Here is a 22,712-nt window from a genome sequence, read left to right as displayed (position 1 = left end):
AGAGGTTTCTCCCCATTGCCCAGGGTGTTTGGCTACCACAGAGTCCTAGTTTCTGGGGACTCCAGCCAATCAATGTCCTGTGGATTCTGAGCTCATCGGTAAACTCCGATCGCTCCAGCCTGGGCCTGGAAGGGAACCAGGCGGTGGGTTTACAAGAACCAGGTTACACTTGCTCTGACTTCTCCGGACCTCACCTGAGGCCTGAGGAGGGTGGCACTGGAGATGGTGTCACCTGCAGAATTAGGGTGACAGTAAATTCCAAAAAGCAGAGGATATGGGCAGGGCAGCATTATGACTTTCAGTGGCCTTGGGTATTTTTACCTTGGTGGGTTCCTTCCTCCATAAAAAAAACACAAAAAATTATATTTTACGACTGCACCGGTAGAAAGATGAAAATAATCCTGGCCGGATTCGTTGTTATATATTCACTTTTTTCTTCTGAATTTAAGAAAAGCAAAAATTCAAGTATTTTCGTGGCACCTAAAAGTACCCTGCGGCCACCATGCCTGAGGGAGGAGGAGGCCCTGGGCAGGATCGTAGGAATCTGGCCCAGGGCAAGAAGTGACCCTGGGCTCGGGATTACTTGGCAAGTGCTACATCCTGGAACGGCTGCTCCTTCTGCCTCGTGGGATGGGGGCAGATAAGCTGCATTCCCATCCACAGAGGTCAACGTTTGTCCAGCTGTTGCCCAGAGCCAAGGGAGACAAGACTCAGAGTCCAATTTCCAACATAACTGAATGGACGCTTAGAATGTCAGCCTAGTCTGCCGTGGGCGGCACGTGGGTCCAGCAACATCAGAGCTTGGGAGTGTGACCTCCTCCCCACACGGGGCAGGGGCGTCAAGAGTGTGAAGTCCACCTATTAGAGTTTGTGTGGCTGCATGTGGCATCATCTGAGTTTCACTTTCCCTTTGTGCCGTCTATGAAGAAAGGACGGATAAAGGGAATGTAGAATGGGAGCATGACGGTGGTGTGTGTGTGTGTGTGTGGGGGTGTGTGTTTAAACACCTGGAGTCGTTTGTTCCTTTCAAGCCCTTTTGAAGCACCCCGGTCTATGTTGTACAAGAGCCAACAGTAAACCTGTCCACTGCACCACAGGTAATACTCACCTACCTAGCCATTAAAATCTGGTTCCTGGTGCTTTCCTAAGCGGGGCATTATGAATGGAAAGCAATACAGCCTATTTCTTAAAAAAATAAAAGCAACTTCAGGTGGGCCCAGTCTGGCCCAGATGGGTGCGTGATCCCACGTGTTCTTTGTGGGGTGGAGTGGCCGGCAAGGCAGAGCTCCTGCCGCTGCTAGTTGCCAGTGGACCCCCAAGTTCAGGTCAAGTGAGCAGCTGGGAGCACAATGGCTGGTACGAGTGACTGCAGCTCAAAAGGGGAAAACCAAACCAAATCAAAACAAGCAAAAAGCCCCACCTCAAGCCAAAAGCAATAGCAAATGGCCCCTTTCTAATCCTGGTGGCCCTCAGCACAACTGAGCCTCCAATGCTCAAGCAGCAAGCTCTGCGATAAACTCGGGACGTGTGACAATAGACATTGCTTAATAGAGCCCTCTCCTTCCCGCTGCTGGACTTCGCCTTTCAAACATTACTCCAAACTTCCGAGGACCCCTACTTTTGGGGACTTCTTGATTTCACAAGAAAGAATGCATTTAATTTAACGATTGATTAATCAGGATCATGAATTGCCATGGTTCATTTTTTTTTTTTAATAATGAAATTCCATAAGGGTTTAAAATACTCTTGGACACACCTAGCTTGGCAAACATCAGGGACACTCACGTTTGTGTGAATACACTCGAAAGCTAGCCGGCACCTCAGTGCCGGGCTGGCTCCCTTTGGCACCGGACACAATAATTTATTAAGCTTCAATACTTAATAAGTGTGCACAAATATCATGCAAACATTACGCCCATACTCACAAACAAAAAGTGTATTAGAAACATAGTCTTATACAAAACATCTTGTAAACAATAAGGGAAGGGTTTGATGTTTTCTGTACAAAATATGCAGGTTTTTCTTTTTCTTTTTTTAATAATCTGTAAGATGCATCATACTTCTGGCATTTTCAAAAAGTGAAAACTGTATAAAAATAAATATTCTATGTACAAACACACACACAGGCCAATCCAAGGTTAGAGGCATCACTGCAAAATAAAAACAAAAACAAAAAACAACGTTCGGTTAGTTTCTGTGGGTCTGCAGGTGTTTATTTCCCTTGTAGGAAAGGAGGTGAACCTTGTCTTGGGTTGGATGGGAGCTCTGGGTTGGGGACTGAGGGACCCATGTGCCCCCCAGGGGGAAGGAACTGGTGGCTACTGTAAGCCCCCTGAGGGTGGGAAACCCAGCGTTCACCTTCCCGTCAATCCCCACATGGCCTCTAGAGGGCACTCCCTCTCTCCACTGCCTTCGGAGGCCAGCTGTGCAATGACTGCCCTGTCCCAGATGGAACTGCAGGTGTGAATGAACAGTCCTGAGGCTCTCTGGCTCTCCAAGGCATGGAAGCTCTTGAGAGTGGCTGTTCTTCCCCTGCTAAGCCCACCCGTTTCTATCTCCTAACCATCAGCAGCAATCTTGAAGGAGAAAACCTTGTTCTTAGGGGGCGAGGGGTCTGGGATCTCACTGGACACACCTCAGCCCTGCTTTTGTGGTGCTGTAACTAGGTCTAGGTGGAGCTTTGCAAAGGGATGAGGCTGGCTTGGGGGGAGGGCAGATCATGGGGAGTGAGCTCTCCTGAGAGCTGAGCTTTCCTTTCTTAGTTAGTGGGCTCTTTAGGTACCAGGCAAGCAGGTATTCAACCGAGGGCCTGGCTAGGTTTCACTGGTTTTACCCAGTCCTGTGAATCATTGAGATTTTGGGCATCTTAGCATGGGGGAGCTTATTCATCGCATTGTAAGCGTGACTTTGCTGTCCCTGGAACAGGCCTGGATTGGCTAAGCACAGACTCTTGAGCAGATTGGGGTCCCCAACCCTTTGATGAGGACGAACCAACACCCTGAGCCCTGGAGGGCTGGTGAGAACAGCTTGTATGGGAGGCAAGGTGGGAGGGCAGGCCTGGGGCAGCACGGCAGCCGTCCCCTCTGCTGGGAGCCAAGAGGGCTTCTGGATTGGCAAGCCGATGGCCCTGGTCAGCCTGGGGAGCCCTGCACCTTGGGGACCCGCAGTTGGATGGGCACAACCCTGTGGCATCAGACTGCTTGAATGGTGGCAAATGCCAAGGCACCGTGAATAAGTGGAAACTCACTGTTGGACGGAACCCTGGGGACCCAGGCGAGACTGGGCTGCAGGTCACGTGTGTGGAAGCACCAGGCTCTGACTGGTTAAGTTCAAGGGGAAGGGTGGGTGGTGAGCAGGGCAGTCCCTAGGAGGAGGCATAGAAGCTGTGGAGTTTAGAGTTTAAGTGACTTAGATGTCCTCCACCTGGATAAATGCCATCATATGGCCTGAATGACCTCATATGAACACTGTGAGAGTCGCTGATTGATAACTAATTTAAAAACACGGTCTGGAAGTCCTTGGAGGAGAGGCACTATATAAATTGGCCACATAGGCATAAAGATGTCACCTTTGTGGCTACATAGAAATTCCATATACTGGGGTGTGCTGATGCCTTAAGAAGCAGTTTTAAATGTTTTCTAAGTGTGTGCAGTGCATGGGATGTTTAATGAGCACCCTGCCTTTGAGATAGCCTTTTTCGACCCTTGTCTTGCTGCCTCATCTGTAGAAAGGCAGAATGCAAACTGTCCGATCTTTACTGCTCCGTTTAGAGTGGAGCCCCACTGCCAACGGCCGGGACACCCTACCTTGTTCCAGCAGCCCTGGACTGGTAAGCCGTCTTCGCCCTGCAATGAGGAAGGAAGGCAGAGGGCTCAGACGCTTTGTGACGGTCCACCAAGCAGGCAGGGCAGGGGTAACAAGGGCCACAAACATTTTAGCAGCTGATCAGGCCACACCCGTCCCCCCAGGTCTTGTTGATTTCTCTTTTCTTCTCCAGTTCAGAACTTCAGAAGTGGGTGGGAAACAAACCCGGCTGTTTCCCCATTGGCTAAGGTCACACGTAGCTGCAAAGCCAGGAGGGGCTGTCCTAGCCTGTGGACTCGGCCAGCAGAGACGTGGTTGAGTGCCAGGAGAGAACAGTCTCTGCTCTAGCTCTGCGAAGTGCTGGATGTTCACGGGCAAGTCATTCTGCGCCTGGGGGCCTCAGTTTCCTCCTTTGTAAAACCTGGGCAAGGGCAGTTGCTTAAAGTGACCTCTATGGATCCTCCGGCCCTCCCACTCTCTTCTTTGTCTCTAAGCAGTGAGAGGAGGACATCCAGATGGTTCCTCCAAGGTGATCAGTACTAGGGGATTGGGGGGCGAGGGGCGCAAAGGAACAGCCAACCTCATGGGCACAGCCCCAAGATGCCTTCAGCAAGAAGACGTGGGTTTCTGGCACAGTCTCATCCACTGCCAGGAATTTGGGGGTGAAGAGCGGTATCAGGGCAGGAACCAACTCTACACTGTTTGTCTCTTTTGTCGGTGGCAGCCACGGAGCACCCTTAGCCCAGGACGTTCTGCCCACAGTGATGGAAACCTTCCTGAGTCTTCTCTGGCCCTAATATCCTGGCCTCTCTGGCATACCCTGGAGGGAATCTAGAAATTTAGGGACAAGATGAGGAGGGCAAGGCTGAACCAAGGGGAAAGATGTGGCTCTTCATCCGAGTCTACTAGAAAGGCAGCCCAGATTCTAGAATTCCAGGCTCCAGGGCAGAGAGAGAGGTGGACACCGGGTTTTAGGAGAGTGCAGCGAATGCTTGGTCTGAGGGAGGTGGTTGAATGGGAGTCCTCTGTGCCCTGATCGATCGACTTCACCCACCCACCTCCGCCGGGCGCCTAAACCTCTCGTCCCCTGGTATCCTGCAGCTACGGGCCTCAACATGGAGGCCCGAGGAAGCCTGGTTATCTTGTGCTAAAAATCATCACGGATCTTTGGCTCCCCCTGCCCCCCGGCAAGTCCACACTAACACAGCGCAGGAGGCAGATTGAGAAACAACAAAGGGAAGATCTGAACACACCCACAGCAAAATTAACAGACAAACGGCACATGGATAGGGGATGTGATTGGAGAAAATGGCATTTTGCCTGGAGGGTCAGATAAGGATGACTTTCATTTTCCCCTCTGGGCCGGGGAGGGGACCGCAGGGGGAGGTGGTGCACTCCATGCTTCGGGACGACCCTCTGCCCCCTTGCCCAGCCCGGTGGTGCGGCACACTTCACACGGACTCTGGAAGGGAGAGGAGCCCCGCGGGCCGGAGCGGCATTCCCATTGGCACGTGGGTGGTGGCGTCCGGGCGGTGGAGGGCGGGCAGGCGGAGGACGGGAAGTGATGCATGGGGAGGAGCGGGGAGGCCAAGGCTGCTGCCGGCAGAGCTTTTCAGATGGTGGGAGGGGATGGAGGCCGAGGGAGGACCTGGCCGGTGATTAATGGAGGTGCTTTGAAGGGACCAGGAAATTCCAGTCGAGAAAGGCGGCTGGGCATGCTGCGTGCACGGGCTCAACAGGCAGGACCAGCGGGGGACAGGAAGCTGCCACTCGGCCTGCGTGGCCTGTGCCCTCCTTTCGTTGCATATGCTCGTCCTAAAATGTCCCCAGTGCCCTTAGAGGGGCTCCTGGGCCGCCTCTCAGGCTCACACAGCGTATTTTCTTATACTTTTTTCTCTTCTATTTGAAGAGAGCTCCTGTGTGACCCCAGAGTGGGGACGTGAGGCTGGAAATTCTCATCTGGCTGTTACTGCCATGAAAGTGGCTCCGAGCTCCAAACCTACCGGGGAGGTTTAGGCAGTAACCCCTCCAGCCAATCACCTTCGAATGAAGCATCATCTTCTGCTTCTTTTGCAGTAAGTTAAGAGGATTGGCGTGGTGGCTAGGATGTCCCCACCTAGAGAGGGACTACCTGGGTGGTAATAAACTGCTACCACTTAGCCTGGGGCGTGCTTGGAAGAGCAGTCCTTAGCCGCCTCCCTGCCTCCTCCTCAGCTATGTTCTCGACCATTCCATCTCTCCCAGACTCTTTGGTGGTGAGCCATCTGACCACGAAAGAAAGGGACATCGAGGGAGGGTCTTATAACATCTTCTGGGGTTTAAGCAAAAAGGACAAACCCTTTAGGGCCTAAAAACCTAATCTCGGACCATCCCCTAGTTCTGAGGGTGTCCCTTGGGCAGCGACCCAAGACTCAGCCTGGAAGAACCTCCACGTGGGTTCTAGAACTTCTCAGTCTACCTTATATCTATGAGCATGCCCATCTGTCCCCTGCCACATCATGAGGTGCTAGAAGGGCTAGGGGTTTGGGGCTGTCTCAGGCATCTCATTCAACTGTTTTGCTAGGTGTTCAGCCAGTGCACTCTGAACTAACTGCACTGTATGGAGGAAAAGAAGTCACAGCTCTAAGAACCTGTCCAGAGAATCCCCTTTCCTAGTTTGACGTCCGGTGGCAGATTTGTTTAGAAGCCGTTTGGAAATGAGTATCAGACGCAGCCAAAGCCAACTTCAGGGTGGGAGGGACGGCTCACCTTAAGGTGATGTGCTTTAGAAGTAGCTGCAGCAAGAAGCCAAGAAAACATCCTGACAAACTCTGCATGCAAGAGGGCGGCATGGCCGGGAGCCCCCCAGAGCACATGCCAGAGCAAGGTGACCCTTGGTGTTTACAGAGTGGAGAAGCAGGAAGTAGAGACAGGGGAGCAGAAGGAGCGTGGGGGGCGGCTGGGGAGGCAGCAGGCACGAACCACACACGTGGGGAAGCCCAAATCGGCCATGCAGGCAAGGGAGGGCGATGCCATACCAATGGGCACGGGGCATCCAGTCCGTCCAGCCCTGGTAACCCCGGCTCCCCTTTCTCTCCTTTAAAACCTCGGTGTCCCTGTTCACAAAACCAACCACGATGATTATTTAGGTCAAGGCTGGCCAGCTCCGACCAAGGAGTGGAGAGGCCCAGTCCTACCCTGGCCAGGATGCAGGACCCTCGAGGCATCTGCAAACAGGGGCTAATCCCAGTGGACTACCCCATCTCCCAAATTCAGCATTTGTGCTCTCTTTGTGCTCCGGAGAATTCGGCTCTGGAGCACGTACCACCAGCCCCCTCTCCACCCTTGGAGCAAACACAGATAAACTGCAACATCAGTGCATCACAGTTTTCAGAGCCTTCACGTGGATTGAAAAGGCACTGAAGAAGCCTGGCAGATGTGCCCCAAATCACGAATTGCTGGCTCATCTGGGACGGCTTTCTGGGGGGCATCTGTGCACCGATTCTGGTCTGCAGCTTTAGAGGTTTTAGCTGGATGGCTGGGGAGTGCTGGGAGGCTGCGTATTAGAAGCCTCTCATCTGGCCTTGCTCTGCCCGGTTTTGAGCATCAGCGGCCCCCAGGAGACGCCACCTCTAGTGTCCCGCATCCTGACCAAGTAAGAATTCCAACTGCTTGAACTGCTGGCCCACAGAGGTGGCCACGAAACGAAGAAGGCAAATCCGTGGCTCACAAATGCTACACAGCCTTCCAAAGCCACCTTGGGGCCTAGAGCCCAGGCCCTCTCCGAAAATCCCATTCCTCGTAGTTCCCACACATCAGTTGTTCTGCATCTTCAAAGGAAAGGGATTCAAAGGAAGGGATTTAGCCAGAATTACTTGCAGCTGTGGTTTTGGGGCAAAACCAACAGCAGGCAGAATTTCACCGGTCAAATGAACGGGTAGATTTTGGTAGCATCAGTTAGTCATTTGGTTCTCATCTCAGCTGATCTGCCTTCTTTGTTTCCAACTTGCAAACCTCAAGGAAACAAACCAGAAGGATGCGAGTGATAAACAAAAACATACCAACGGGCAGGGGGCATCTAATCCAGGCGCTCCTTGGTCTCCCTTATCCCCTTTAGGCCCTCTAGCGCCTTTCTTCCCCCTCTCCCCCTGTAAATAACGGTTTAGTCCGAGAGAAAAAACAACATCAAAACGTTAGGATCATTCATGTGTTAAGGTTAGAGACAGAAAAAGAAAACTCAAGAGGGGAAAACAGATTCTCTTAAGCAGGATACTCTCCCCAGTGTGATTTGGGGTCGATACCCACCTCCCCCTCTGAGCACCTGAGAATTTGGCTGAGGTGGGTGGGAGGGGCAGGGGAGGAAAGCGGGGCCAGGGCGCAGCAGGGCTCAGGGCTGGAGGTGGAGGGACGGGCAGAGTGAAGATGCTGTTGGCTGGTTTTGCGAACACGAAGCCCACGTGGGACTGTGCTGAACACACTGGCTGGGGAGCAACTGCCTTCTCTTCGAAGGTCTATATTCGAAAGGCTTTGGACTGCAAGGCTTTTGTCCCAATTGTTTGCCGCCCCTTTGCCATTCTATTAGGAGGCAAGGTGATTTTATTTAGAGCCCTGGGATGTGTGACTGTGCGTGTGCGTGTGCACACAGCACGTCTGATCGTATGCATGTACATGCTTGTGCGTGTGTGTATGTATGTGCATGTGTGTACATGCATGACTGTGTGGGCATATGTCCACATGCACGTGCCTGTATGTGTGTGTGCACATGTGGCGCCTGGTTTGAGAACTCAGTCCTCCCATTCTTAGTGTGTCTGGCTCATCCTGGTCTGAAGTCATAGACAGCGACTTGTTTATGGACATGCTGGTTCGGGAAATGCATTTGTTTCTGACCAAGCTTCTTCAGTAAATATCATTTTTCTAAGTTGCATCCTGTTTCGTATGTGTCAGAGTCTGTTTAAAGAAGGGCTGTGGGGAATTCTTTGTAAAAGTGAAGCTTCACCTCTGTGATGAATGTGAATTTGCAATTTCATATGTGTGTTTCCTTAAAAGAGGGTCAAATGTGCCCTTAGGGAGTCTTCCTGGGAGCTTTCCTCTATGCAAGGCTGATAATCTAAAGCTCGGGTACTGCCACGGTGTCACTCCAGGGTGACAAGACCCTGAAGGCTGGGCAGCATATTGGTCAGAACAAAGGCCTGGAGTCAGAGCTGGTTCTGCCAATTATTAGCAGTGTGACTTTGGGAAGCTACTTAACCTCTCTGAGCCTCAGTTTCTTCACCTGTAAAATGGGTACAGTAACAGCTGCCTCAAAAACTTGTTGTGAGGTCTTTGTGCACGTTAAATGCACAGAGTATGTGCTCAGTAAAAGGTAGCTGCTTCATAATGATAATACTAATGATTATTATTTCTTGTTAGCCAGTATAGCAGTCAAAGCCACCGCCAGAGGGAGGTCTTGGGGTCAGAGGTCTCGCCTCATGTAGTGTTCCTGCAGTACAAGTTCATCAGAGGAAGGCAGATGAGTTAGGACAGTTTTGATGTTTCCCTGGATCTTTGGAAATCACTCAAATTTCTTGACTCCAGAGGTTGCCTGAAATTGCATTCTTCTAAATGAATTTTCTAAAATGCAAATCCTCACTTAGAAAATGACATGTGTTTAAGAAGAAACAGGTATGTGCTTATTACGTGTAATCCCATTGGCTTGAAGATATGTCTGCCAACAAGAACATCGTGGCGTGAACAATCCCCGAACGGAGGACAAGCAAACCCGCCAGCTCTCTGGCTGGGGATGCCTCCTGGCACACTTTCTCAGGAGCGTGGCCCCTCATTCTCTGGGGCGTGAGCACAGCTTCCTAATGGCTAAGGTGGGAAAGCTGCTGACAGTGAGTGGCTCCAGGTCCCCATGATTTGCCCCAGGTAACAGAGAGTTGTGTGTTTCACGAGGGTATCTTGCACCATTATGGGGCTCCGTGTTCCAAGGGCCTGGGCAATCGCCCCGATAAGGTGGCCTTTGAAGATGTTAGAGCAGTAGCTTCCCCTGCACCCTGCCTGCCTCCCGCCCCACAGTGGCACGAAACAGGCCCTGGCAAAGAGAGAGTTCTAGCTCATGAGGGGAAAGGGACAAATAAAGTCAAGGAGGAGCAGCTTCTTAGAAATATAAATAAGTGTATACAGGATGATTTAGAGAGAATAAATTGGAAGCTTTGGTGGGGGGGAGGGAAAGGATAAGGGATATGGGATTATTATCATGGGTGAACATATCTAGGGGGAGAAAGATGGAAGGAGGAAAGGAAGGAAGAGGCAGGCCCAGGCCAAAAGAGCAAGAGGAGGAGGGAGCGGTGAAGAGGCAGGATGGGCTCGGGGAGGCCAGACGCCCCCTCCCTGGGCGGGCAGCGCAAGGGCGCAGGCAGCCTCACTGCATGCAGGTAGACCTTCTCAGTTGGCCGGCTTGCGGGCAGCTCCACTGTAATCCCTGATTTTCCCAATGGCCAAATTGCTAGATTCACACCACCCTTTGTCCTTTGACTGGTTTCTTATCCTTAAAGGTGGTCACAGAGCCCTTAGTGATAAGGGCGGGACGTTTTTTTTTCCCCACTGGCATGTGTGTCCTTAGAAAGAACCCCTTTTGGGCTCTGGGATGGGGGAAAATAACGTCAAATGGTAGGAAGGGGAAATGGAGAAGAAATATTTTCCCACTGATTCCTGGGGCCTCAGTGGATCACTCAATGCTCTTGGTCCCTTGAGCATCCGAGCCACCAGCCCCCGCCTCCCTCCAGCTGTGACAGGGGTGTGTGGCCGCCCAAAGCACACTGTCACCGCCTTTGGAAGGACTGACTTTGAATGCCTCCAAATGGCTCAGTGCCCCACTCAAGCCAAATGAAAAAGTCCTAAGAAATAGGCTTATAAATATTAATTGAATATTATAAAAGAAAACCAGAACACTTCAGAAATGAATTAGAAAGGAAGTTAGTATGGCAACTCAGAGGTGGAATGATCAAAGTTTTTGGGGGCCTGGATTCTTTGATGCTACACTGGGGAACATGCTTTCCGGTGTGGCTTCAGAGGCTGGCCACGTATCTGCAAGTAGGCCTGTTTATTCCAGTGGTTTCTGGACCTGGTGGTCTTCCTGTGGACGATCTGGTAGGAGTTGCTCTGTCTGCTATCTCTTGTTTCTAGAATTTGTGGGACAGATTGAGCTGCTTTGGACCAGCTGCCAGTGAAGAGTATTAAGGGGTACAGAAGTGCTCAGTAGATGCAGCTTAAATTGAAGAGGATGGAATTAATGGTGCCAGGTGTAAACACAGAGATTCTGGCCCTTTCTCTTCCTGAATGTGGTATCAGGTTCAAAGATCAGGGTTTTAGAAGACACCTGCTATGCCATTCACTCGTGGTGGGATGATTTCATCATCATTCTGGGCCTGGTTTCTCAATTTGTTCCCCTCGTTTCTCCTCTAAGAGCCTGGGAGTCTGACCTGCTAGCAGAAGTGCTTGGGCCTCTAGAAGCACACCGGGAGCACTGTGCAGCCACAGTGGATGAGACATTCTAGAAAGGAACCCACAGGTCATCTCTTGGTCAGATGTAGTTAGATCATCCCTGCTGAGCCCAGATGCCGAAGGCTGTGGCATGTATCATGCACCATCATGTGGCTGTGGGTGCCATGGACCTTCAGTGAGCGTGTCCTGGTGAAGGTGGCAGGAACCAGAGGGACAGAAAGGGGCTTAGGCAGGCACGCTTCATTTTGTAGTCCTGCCGTCTCTTTGCAAGAGAAATAGCAGCTATAATATATTTTTTAAAGGGTTGGCTGCTTACAACAGCTGTCCGCTTGTTCCTGGAACTGGAATTTACTTTCACTCTCACCAGCGGCCTCGAAGTCCTGGCAAAAGTAAGTTTCAGAAGGCAAGGACAAGGTAACGATGGATCTATTTAGGGGCCTGCTCTCAGGGCAACCCAGAGAGGGCTGGACACGTGGCTCCCGTTACTGGATGGCCAGGCTACGCTGATGGCTGCTGTGGGATTCAGTGTCCCCTAGTGATGCAGAAAAATCCACGCTTCCGTGGCAGGAGTAAGCCCAGACTCCCTGCGTTCCACGGATTCGGCCCCCGTAAAGCTTTTCAACTTAGGATGATTTATCAGGAAAAACTGTGTTTGCCCTGTTGAGTCGGGAATCCCCGTTTGATCATTCCACCCGTTACGAAGACATTAGTACCCAGAGCTGAGGAGCGCAGCTGACTCACCCGGTTTCCTTTGTCCCCGGGTGGTCCATGTAAACCCTGCAATAAATCAGAGAGACGAAGACATGCTAATGAGAAAACACAGGGTGGTCGTAGTGTCCTTCCTTCCGGGCTCATAAAGCTCTTTACCGATGCCTACTTTGTCAGAGACGGGCTTAATTATCCCCATTTTACAGAGCGGGGACAAGGATGCCAGTCACTCAAGGAACCTGACCTAGAGGCAAGTGATGAGTTATGGGCAAAGGCAAGGATGCAGTTTCTGGGGAAACTCATGCAGATGAGCGGTGGGTTCTGAGGAAACGGTCGGGGAGCAGAGGAGAGCACTCCTGGCTGTCCTGCCAGGTCTCTCTAGAAAAAGGACTCAGCAGCTCCTCAGAGCCTCTCTGCAAGGTGCAAACGGCTCCCAGCTAGGGGATGGGCCGTGGCAGAGGCGGGCCTGGACGCGCCTACTCAGCCAGCGCATGTGCAATCTTTGTGCGATGGGAGACGCACGTCCAGGCCCTCGTAGGCAGACGCCCAACTTTTACAACAAAGCAACATGGAAACATGCTGCGGGCGGAAAGCCAAGTCTCTTCAAGGCCAGCTTCCCTGGGAAGCTGCTCTGGTTGTGAAGCATCTCCTGTACCACCCAGGCCTGGATTTGCTTCTGCCCCTCCTCGCGGGCAGGGGCTGTGGCACATTCACCCGTGGGCCCCGCAGCATCCGACAAGAGGCTTACGGTGGGAGGGGCTTGGGACGTGTTGCTACATGGGGCAGATGGCCCCAGGACCTGGTCCCCAGCAGGGTGTTCTAGCCCATCACCAGTTGCCTCTTGGTAGCTTCCTCTGTTATCGACGGGAGAACTCTCCCTGGGGCCCAGAGTCTTGCTCCTGGCACTGGGTGTTCTGTGTGATGGTGTTTCTGGTGGGGACAGGGGTGGGTGGCGAGAAACCTCTGGTCCTGTGAGACTCACAGGAAGCCCAGCTGCTCCCGTTGGTCCTGTCATCCCAGGATCTCCTTTGCTGCCCTGAAATGGGAGAGAGAAATCCATGAATCCTCCCTGACATGGTAACAACCTTCCATCACCGTTTTCTATTTTGGTGGGAAACCCCTACAGCCCCCTCAAACAGCGCTCCGGGAACAAGTGCTGTGTGGAAGGGGTGAGGGGGCTGCAGGTTTGAACTCTGCCCTGGCAAGGCCCCTCACTCTCCCTCTAGCAGAGCTCCCCACAAGGCCCTCCGGAAGGACTGGGCAGCCTCTGGGCCCTGTCCGGCCTGTGGTGGGAGCAGGGGAGGAGGAGAAGGAGCAAGAAGGCAGGGGAGGGAAAGAGAGCTTTGATTTCTCCTCTGCAGCCTCAAGGGTCGCCCGTCACAGTAACCACGTGGCGGGTGATTTCAGGACGCCTACGCCCCTCTGCAGAGGCTCCCCATCGTCCCTGCCCCTACAGCAGGGCCAGCAAGGTGGGCAGGTAGAGGGGGAGAACCCAAAGAAGCCCACTCAGGGGACCTCCAAGCCCTGGGTGAGTGCACATGGGGGCTGGCAGGGAAGAGCCAATGGGGACAGACACAGCTATCCAGCCTCCGCTGAGCCAACGCCCTTCACCTGCACCCTCCCTGCATGTGCCCACTCCATTGGGGGGGGACCTGGAGCCCTGCAGGTCAAGTGACATGGCCAAGGTCACTGATAGTGGCTGTGGGAGCTGAGCCTAACGCTAGATCCTCTTGACTTCTTGATGTCCTCCAGGAATTTTCTAAACACCACCTGGTGCTCTGTTTTGTGCTGTTTCCCTAAATCGTTATGAAGTTTAGGTGTGTCTGGTGATAACTGTCTGGGGTCTTGCCAGACTGGACCCCTGACGGATACTAGGTGACCAGAAGCCAAGGTGGGGGACGCTCTCTGTCCCCTGCATCTCTCTAAGTCTTTGTCCACACAGAGCTACACAACCAGCCCTCACCCGCAGGCCAGCCCGGCTCCCCCAGGCTGCTTTGAGGATTACTTAGGAGAGAGATGGGTGGAGAAGGGGACAAGGGCTGAGGCCCCTGGGGCAGTTGTGGGGCTGGCAGGGTCCCAAGCCTGCCCTCCCTCCTGGCAGCCCAGGCTCTCGGCTCACCCTCTCGCCCTTTGGTCCCGCTGGGCCTGGAACTCCGATTGGTCCTGGAGTACCCTGGGGAGCGGAAAGAAAGCAGAGATGAGGGTTCCCACGCTGGGGCGCCCTGGGTGCCCGCCCGACACCTGCAGAGGAGCAAGGCCCAAGGCCCAGTTTTCAGGGTTGGCGAGGCCAGGCTTGTTCAGGGCGGCCATTCGGCTGGGCCGTGATCCTCTTTGGGTGTGGGGGCCTCGGAGAGAGCGCGTCTCCCCTGCCCCGGAGCCAGATTCGTGGGATGAAACCCTGTCTCGTCACAACCAGGCTTGCCAAGGCTGAAAACGGCGGGAGAACGGTTGCGTAGTTTGCTCCCGGAAGCACTTAGGAGGGAGTCGACCCGTCCCGAGGGCGGGGCTGGGGCCGGCGCCCCTTTGCTGTCGCAGCTCCACATGCAGCGGGAGGGTCTTCATGCCACAGAGACCCATGCGGGCGCACACACAGAGGCAGGCGTGAGAGGGTCCTTCAGCTGCGCCACCCACCCGCCCACCACAGACCCCCTTCATGGCCCTGTCCTCTGGCCGGGGCCCTCTCTCCCCTGGCCCTGGCCTGTGGAACAGGCTGAACTGGGCAGTGACTCCGGACGCCCCTGTCCGCAGGGACGCTGGCCTGGCGGGGAGGTGTGTCCTGAGCTGGCCCAGGGCTGCGGGAGCTGGGGGCGCTGGAGCACGGGGCACGGGGCGCAGACACAGCAGGGCTTGCCACCGCCCAAGCCAGCAGCTCCCCAGGCCCCGGCTCAGGGCCTGGCCAGACCAAGTGTCCGCGTCAGCCGAGGACCTGAGGATGCGGACTTGGGCTGCGGAGGTGTCTGGTGCCCTGAGTGTGGCTGTGAAAGGCGGGGCACGATTCGCAAAAAGGCAACATGATGCTTCTGTCCCTTTGGCAGCGGTGAGGGGAGGGGGAGGCTGTGGGCGCCCGTGGCAGGGGCACAGCAGAAAGTGAAAGGGGCCAGGTCAGGGGGAGGGGTCGGCACAGGCCTTGGTGCCAACCCGCTGCCTCCAGCCCTGCCACGAAGGCCCACAAACTCCTGGCGTTGCAGGTGCCCTGAGCCTCCACCTCCCACCTGCAGCACGAGTGTGAGCCCGACACCTGGAGCGTGCCCGGTAGATGTTAGTGTTGGCAGGGCAGGGTTCATTTTTTGCACAAACGTTTTCCCTTAAGGTCGTAATAATTGATTTTATGCAGAGAGTGAAGCCTCAGGTTCACGGGGACAGTATAGGAGTGGCTACCACTTCCCTGTCCAGTGTAAATGGAATAGCAGTTGAGAGGAACGTCTTGGAGTCTCTGATTCCAGCCAGAGGTCATCCCTCAGTCAGCCCTGACCTGCCACCTGCACAGGTGTGTGCCAGGTGAGGGGAAGAGGGGAGGAGGGCTTGTGGTGGAAAAACAAAGCCCTGATAAGGTGTGTAACAGCCTGTGATGTCCCCTGCTTCAACGTGAGGGGGGAGGGGTCTGGAGAGGTCTGTCACCTTGGGCCAGCCATGTCACCTCCACTTTTTAATGAGGGCACAGAATAGGCATTCACAAGATGGGGCTCTGATGGGGGTCACTCTCAGCCCTCCTACGTCCAAAGGCTTCTGTGGCATCAGCTGTGAGTCCCCCCAGGCCCTGGGAAGGCCCACTGTGGCTGTGCTTCAGTGCGTCCTTCTCCTGTCTGCGTGTCCTGCTCTGCACACATGAGCCCCTGCAACGTCCTGCCTCCCCCATGTCACTCCAGCCAGCTCATCAGAACTCTGTGTTCTGGGCAGGCCATGGCAGACGTGGCCCTGGAAGTGGCCTGCAGGGCTCCCCCTCCCTGGAGGGCTGGGCACACGTGTAGCTCTGGTTCTGACCCCAAGCAGCGACATCCAGCCTCAGCCCTCAACAGTCGTGCTCTCGACACCATGGGCAGGTGAGGGGCTTGGCCAGGTGCGCCACCCTTCTGATGACCTCATAGGTTGCTCAGGGAAGGACCACAAGGTGGACAGCAGGGACAGTCTCTCTGATCCTTCGTTTGTGTGTCACAAGCAGAAGGGCCAGATGCTTTCTATTCAAGAGCATACGATGACTACTTTCTGGAATCAGGAAGAATGGAGAAAGAGGGGCCCCCAGTGTCGCTCACTCGCCTGTAATAACCCCCTTGCCGGGTGGCGGGGCAGCTGTGGTGCCACAGGCAGTGGAAGGTGAGGTCACAAAGTGCCCACAGGACACCGGGCTGGGACTGGCCTCTGTGCTCCCACGTGCTCCACCTGCCCTCAGCCTTCCCTGCTGTCCCACCCAAATACCAAACCGGTGACCACACAGGACTAGGACACCCTCGTGGGCAGACAGGAGAGGGACAGAGTTCAGAGCATGGAGACAACACAGCATGACGGGCACATACAGACACTGTTGTGCTTGGCGGGGACAGTCATGGCCCACACCCAGGGCTGGGCACCCCAGCTGGACTCCGCATGCCTTCGGGATTAGGGCCGGTGCCGCTGGAGCAGCCTCCCGCCCCACACCTGGCAGATGTGAGCTCCCTGGACAGGGGAATGCAGGTCAAGGTCAAGGCCATCCTTGTTCAAGAGGCCTGAAAAAGCATTTTTCAACTGAGCATATGGGGTGGGGTGGGGTGGGGAACCTCCAGACCCCCAAGAACGGCCCCTCGACCGAATCCAAACTTCACAGGACAAACTCATTATTAAAAGGATTTGTTCCGTAATATCTGGATTCAGTTAAAAGGCCGCACGCAGGGACCCAGAAGGCCACACGTGGCCCCGAGGTACCCCTCTGGCGTCGGTGGTGAGCCGAGGCATGACTCACCGGGAAACGAGGCCACAGCGGGACAGACAAGAGGGAGCACAGGCTGGGCGGGGGGCGGGTGAGGGGTGTTGACGTGACTCACCGGTGGCCCAGGCCTGCCGTCCAAACCTGAAGCTCCCTGCACGAAGGGCACAGTGTGACCAAAAGAAGGGGACGAGCGGGACGGGAGGGAGAAAAAGGGAACAATGGGGAGGGGAGAGGTGAGTAAAGCAGTGACTCTGGACAGACATAAACGCTGGTAATCAAACACAATGGGGGGATAAGCTTGGGACGACAGGGAGTGGTATTCACACGGAAACCAACAAAAACATGGAGACACTGAGTGCAGTGGCCGACTACCGAGCAGGCTGGGCAGGGGGCGGTGCTGGTGGCCACTCTGTCCCTACACAGCCCTGCGCCCCTCTCGCCTTTTGTCCCCTCTCAGAAACCTCCCTCCCGGGGGCTTCGGTGCTCTGGGGAAAGGGATGCAGAAAGGGTTTCCCGGGAAGATGTCTTGGAATCAGAGCTGCGCGCCCTTCCCAGGAGGGGTTCCCTGGGGGCCCAGGTGTGGGCGGCCCTCCCGGTCTCTTTCCGTCCCCGTTGAGACCAGGCCATCCTGCCCTCCCACCCCAAAGGGCACAGCCCTAGGCAACGGCACCTGGTCTTGAAACCTGGGCAGAACCTGGCCTACCTCTGCTTCAGCTGCGTGGGAGGGGTCAGCCCTCGAATGATATCACTAATGGTGCCGGACACTTCCCTGGCGTGTTATAGTCTGCAAAGCTCAGCCCAAACTCATAGGCTCAGTTCACTCATATGCTCCCAGGCAAGGGCTCTTGCATGGAAAAAGGCCTTGGAGGCAGCTGGCCGGGACAGAGGTCTCAGGCCATGTACCCCCTGGAGCGACCTGGCAGCATCGGGGGAGCTACTCAGACCCCCTTGCTCTCCGGCGCCCTCACACCTTGCTGTCCAGTGACGCGCATGGTGGCAGCAGAGCCCCAACGCTGGGTGACGAAACTGTCTCTGAAACCCACCCAGGGAAACTAGGGGGACATTTTTCTAATGATTCTAATATGACAAATCAGCGAGAAGGCAGTGGGGACACCTAGCCCAGTAAGGACCGAGTTCTTGACAGCTGTTTCCAGCTGACCCTCAGGATTTCCAGGGTTGGGGGCAGCCCCTGGAACAGGGGGGCAAGGAGTCGCTTCCTCCCGGGGAAAGGGTGTTGGGTAGGAGGACTCTGCAGGGACTGTTCTCAGTTTTAGGGCCACATGATACTGGGACTGAACTTGACCCGCCAGGCTAGAGAGCTGTGGTTTTCAACCCTGGCTGCATGTTCGAACCTCCTGGGGTGGTGTTAAATATATGGTTGCCTGGGCCCCAGCCCTTCCCAGTTGAGTCAGAGTCTCCCAGAGTGGGGCCGGGTCATGGTATGTCTGCAAAGCCCCCAGGTGATGCCAGTGTGCAGCCAGTGTTCAGAACCACTTCCGTAGGGCAAGGGGAGGGAACCCAGTAGGATACTCCTGAAAAACAGGCTGCTACTATGTGAATAAAACATCTGGTGAAGCCTGAAAACAGAACTTTAGCTACACAGCATTAAAACTAAGTTGTCTCGAGAGGTCTGGATCAGAAGGCACAAATTAGAGGCTTTCAGGCCATATGTGGGCCACTGACATATTCTGTATGGTCTGCAGTATTGAAAATCATTTTGATCTAATGTTAGAAAAGGAAGAGATTTCACATAAAACACCAGATGTTCAGCTTCCTTTGAAAAATTGGAAGATCTGGAAATACTGAACCCTCCTTCCTCCAAGGCAACGTCATCTGAGCTGAGAAAGGGCTGCTTCCCTTAAGAAGGGATACATGGGCTTTAGTGAACCATACTCCCCACCACTCCCTATTGTATCCCTCAAGCCCACGTTGGTTGCCCTCTAGGAATATGCTTGTTCTGTTGTTTCCTTAAGCAAGAAAAGGTATTTCTCTGCAGTCATGCCTCTATCAAAGTTTGGAAAATTAATGATAGACTAGATACTTTGTCTTCGATCTGGCACTTTCTTTGTTTATATTACCTGTTTGGTCTCTGTGCCATTTGCATGTCAACCCTGGCCTGAATTCTCCAATCTTCACTAGGGCTGTTGGGGCCGTGAATGTGGACAGAGAGAGATTTGTGGTCGTGTGGGGGCAGGAAGGCTTTTTCATAGTTAGAAGTACTTAATCATTCCGGGCACAACTTAAGACATGGGAAAATGTCTGCTAAAGTCATCAGTTTTCTGCAGTCTGTCAAGTGAATCAGCTTCTTAAATATTCCTACATCTGATGCACTAATGAGGGTGGAATCATCTCTTTTGCACTGGCTGCTTGGTTGCTGTGACTACATTAACCAGACCCTCAAGCCCTGCCAAGCAGGCGTGATTGGGCTTCCCGTTGTTCCCTGCTCTTCCCTGCTCCCTTCCCTTGTTCTCTGTTGCCCATTGTTCCCGGCTACCTAGGGTGGGAACTGGCCTTGAGCCCAGGACAGAGGAGGCCCGAGTGGCTGCAAAGAGCCCTTTAGCAAGGTCATGTCCTCCATGGAGGAGCAGCTGCCAGCCTGGCCACCAACTTCCTATGTGACCTCAAGTGACTCTCTTCTCTGAGACCATTGGTGAAAATGATGAGATGGATCCCTAATGTCCCTTCCAGCTCTTGGAAAGCAAACCAAAAGAGCATCCACCTCGGTAGGGCGTGGGGGTGTGGAGCCAGGCCCCAGGATGGGCGGTGGGATGTGCTCACCTGGACACAGGCGAGGCAGTGCAGAGGCCACCAGCCTGCTGGGGCCTAGAGCCAAGGGGCTCACCCAGCCCCACATCAGGAAGTGTGGGTGCTTCCTGAATAGCTGCCGCCTCTGACCGGGGCACTCCAGGCCTGAGCAGGCTGAGATCGGACACCTCCAGGAACCCTGGAGATGAGTGGCCTTAGCCTGCGGGGACCACAGAATCTGATTTTTTCCCTGCTTTCCTGCTTGGCCAGTGCGTAAGAGGAGAGAGCAGAACTTGTCTTGGGTTCATCTGGGCAGATAGGAGTGATGGAGAATACCCCAGTGTCCTGCTGCTCCCAAGCCCTCCCAGCTCGGCCCCCATCAGGGCATCAGGCTTTACTGCCCCGACTCAGGCCGTTCTCATGCCACTCCTGGCTCCCCTGCGGGGTGCCCTTTGGGGGTGGGGAGCCTGCCTTACTCAGCCTCGTGTTCCCCCGGCACCAAGGCAGGGCCTGGCCTGGAAGAGGGCCTCAGAAAGAGAGAGAATTAGAGCCTGAGGTCTTGCCCAGGTGGGAAAGCAAAACTGCAGGGAGCTCTGGAATGCACAGACTTTGGAACCGTGAGCTTTCCCGGGGCCTCTCCTGGGCCCGGCCTAGCACCCCCCGCCCGTTGGGACGCCCGCTGGGCTCCCCACCAGTCGTGCTGGGCTGGTACTCACAGGTAGTCCCAGGGGCCCTCGGTCTCCTTTTTCTCCTTGGACTCCCTTCTCTCCTTTCACTCCATCCAGCCCTGCTTCCCCCTGGAGGAAAGGGACACAGGACGAGATCACAGAAGAGCACGACCTGGACACACGTCCTTGCACTCTGGGGTCCTGCAGACTTGGGTGGGCTTTGTAGAGGAGGGAAGAGGTGGAGGTGGCTGGACCAGGGCTGGCAGGCAGGGGCCTCCAAGAGTCCCTGATTCCTTAGCCTGCCTCTATCTGCCTTGGTTAGTGTCCCTTGTGTCCCTGCAGTAACTGTGAAGCCCTATAGGGAAAAGGGACTGGTGAAGTGGCCACAAACCCACAGGCCAGTTCCGGGTCGAGCTTTGGCCTAGATGCCCATCTGCATGGCCGGGAGACTGGAGTCTTGTAGAAATTTGCTGGCAGGTGCCTGAAATGCCACCACCAGAGTTCTGAGGCTCACAACCTAGTCAGGAGAAGAAACTGCCCCTAAGTCCCCTGAAGAATACCAGGGCAGGTGGCAAGGGCAACTCTCATGCCAGCAGCCTCCAGCCGCCTTGCTCATTTGAAATGCTTGGGGGAAGATGGGGACAGCCCCAGCCCAGAGTCCAGTGGCCCTGGGGAGGGGCCCACGCTGTGTCGCTGTCTCTCTCCCACCTGTGCTCAGGTGACTGAAGGGTCTGGGTCAGGTTTGATGGGAAAAGGATTTCACTGTTTGCTGAGAGTCTAACCTGTCACTGTGGGGTCGACTGATGGGTGGGGAAATTCTGAATCCAAAGCACGCCAGGTGTCAAATGACGGATGTTAAAGGACACGTAGGACTCATTCTGCCCTGATTATGCCCCGCTGGCTGGAGTGTGGCATGATGCCATTTAGGGGAAGGAGTCAGCTGGGCCTCTGATGTGCTTTCCCTCTTTTCTGCCATCACTGATCCTCCCCCTCCCCACCTGTCACACGACCTCAACTTACCTTTGGTCCAGGAACACCTTGGAGCCCCTGCATTGGGGATCAAAACAAGGAGTGTTAGAACTGCATTTCTAGTTAACTTTCTGGTCCACAGGTTGGACCGCAGAAGAGCAAGGGCTTTGGGTGCAGGATGTGGTCTGGGGTCCCTGCACGTGAGAGGTAGAAGGGAATACAAATGGGGGTTCCGTGTGTGGGGCTTCCTGGGGTGCAGTCTGAGCCTGTCTTCCTTAGCCAGTGGCTGACCAAAAATCTCTCTGTGGCCCTACGGTTGACCCAGAGTCTCATGAAGGGAAGATTTAGAGGTAATTCAGCAAAAATTAAATTAATATATGCAAAGTGCTTAGAACAGTGTTTGGCACCTAGTTAAGTTTCAATAAATGTTGGCTACTGTCATTATTGCTACTACTACCAATGTCAATGTCTACCAATGACAACAGGTGACACAACAGTGCCTTGGGGACCATGAACCATGAAAGGCATGGTCTAGCATCTGTTGGCTCAGGGTGCCTGGTGACCTTAGATGCCATGCGGAGGGGACTCATGGTTACATTTCTGTAACCAAGGGAAGGCCGATCCTGTGGGGCTGCCTTTGAGCAGCCACTTTTTATTTCAGCGCCGCTCTTCTTGCCAGCTGGTTAGCAGGAAGGGGGAAGGGGAGGAGCAGATGTCTGATGGCAAAGGGTGAAGTAAATGTTGGGCAGAGCTTAGTGACAATGGCACCCTGGGGCTGCCATGCCAGTCAGCTGTTTCCAAGGGACCAAGCAAGGCCTGGGCTCCTCAGTGTCACTTGGATGATGCAATTTAACATGGGAGGGGAGGGGGGCAGGGAGGGGTTTGTGGACAAGAAAATCCCTCCCTGGGAGAAGGAGGTGAGAGTGACTAAGGCTGAGGTTGAGCCCAGTAATCACCAAGGGGAGAGGATGTTGGAGACCTGGCCACAGTGGACTGACCGCTGATAAACCCTCCAAACTTACCGGAGGTCCAGGAGGGCCCTCTGGCCCTGGTGGCCCAGGAACCTAGAAACCAAAGGGGAGTCCTGTTACATTTGAAGTAGCCCTCCTTCCTGACATAGCCCAGGGTCTAGCTGGGGACTGCAAGGCCAGGGGAGGGCAGGACTGCCCAGCAGAGGTTGTCTCTGCCCTACAAGGTTTAGAACAGGTGAGAAACTCATAGCCACCCACTGGCCTGCTCAATGTTGAAAACCAGAACACCAGGAAAAAACAAATCACCAGGAAAGGTCCCCCAAACACCTATTCTTCCAGATTTTCTTAAAAACAAACAAGCAAGCAAACTGGAAGTTCTAGCAGCACTAGGCTCTTGTTCATGTCTGCCAACAACTACCTGGAGTGGAATAAGACCCTTCCCTCAAGGTGGGGCATGAGATCTTCGGTTTACCCCAGTCCCCA

General features: G+C 54.3%; 1 protein-coding gene across 4 annotated transcripts in view; it reads right to left on the bottom strand.

The window, feature by feature from the left end:
- Window positions 1-275: 275 nt before the first annotated feature.
- Window positions 276-22,712, bottom strand: part of LOC105870203 (uncharacterized) — an 84,926-nt gene continuing 62,489 nt past the window's right edge. For 2 of the 4 annotated variants that reach the window (XM_076010068.1, XM_012762634.2), the window contains 10 exons: window positions 22,281-22,322; window positions 21,310-21,336; window positions 20,338-20,418; window positions 16,992-17,027; window positions 14,096-14,149; window positions 12,959-13,012; window positions 12,010-12,045; window positions 7,845-7,931; window positions 3,807-3,845; window positions 276-2,150 (listed from right to left, as the gene is read on the bottom strand). In XM_076010068.1, the coding sequence (XP_075866183.1) occupies window positions 2,148-2,150; window positions 3,807-3,845; window positions 7,845-7,931; window positions 12,010-12,045; window positions 12,959-13,012; window positions 14,096-14,149; window positions 16,992-17,027; window positions 20,338-20,418; window positions 21,310-21,336; window positions 22,281-22,322 (459 nt within the window). In that variant the 3' untranslated portion in view covers window positions 276-2,147. Of the gene's footprint in view, window positions 2,151-3,806; window positions 3,846-6,821; window positions 6,900-7,844; window positions 7,932-12,009; window positions 12,046-12,958; window positions 13,013-14,095; window positions 14,150-16,991; window positions 17,028-20,337; window positions 20,419-21,309; window positions 21,337-22,280; window positions 22,323-22,712 lie in introns of all 4 variants that reach the window. The other 2 variants (XM_012762636.2, XM_012762638.2) reach the window with 2 other exon arrangements.

Source organism: Microcebus murinus, chromosome 14 (assembly GCF_040939455.1).
Source record: "Microcebus murinus isolate Inina chromosome 14, M.murinus_Inina_mat1.0, whole genome shotgun sequence".
Lineage (NCBI taxonomy): Eukaryota > Metazoa > Chordata > Mammalia > Primates > Cheirogaleidae > Microcebus > Microcebus murinus.
Note: the sequence above shows the minus strand (reverse complement) of the source record. Positions and strands in the feature narration are given on the sequence as shown.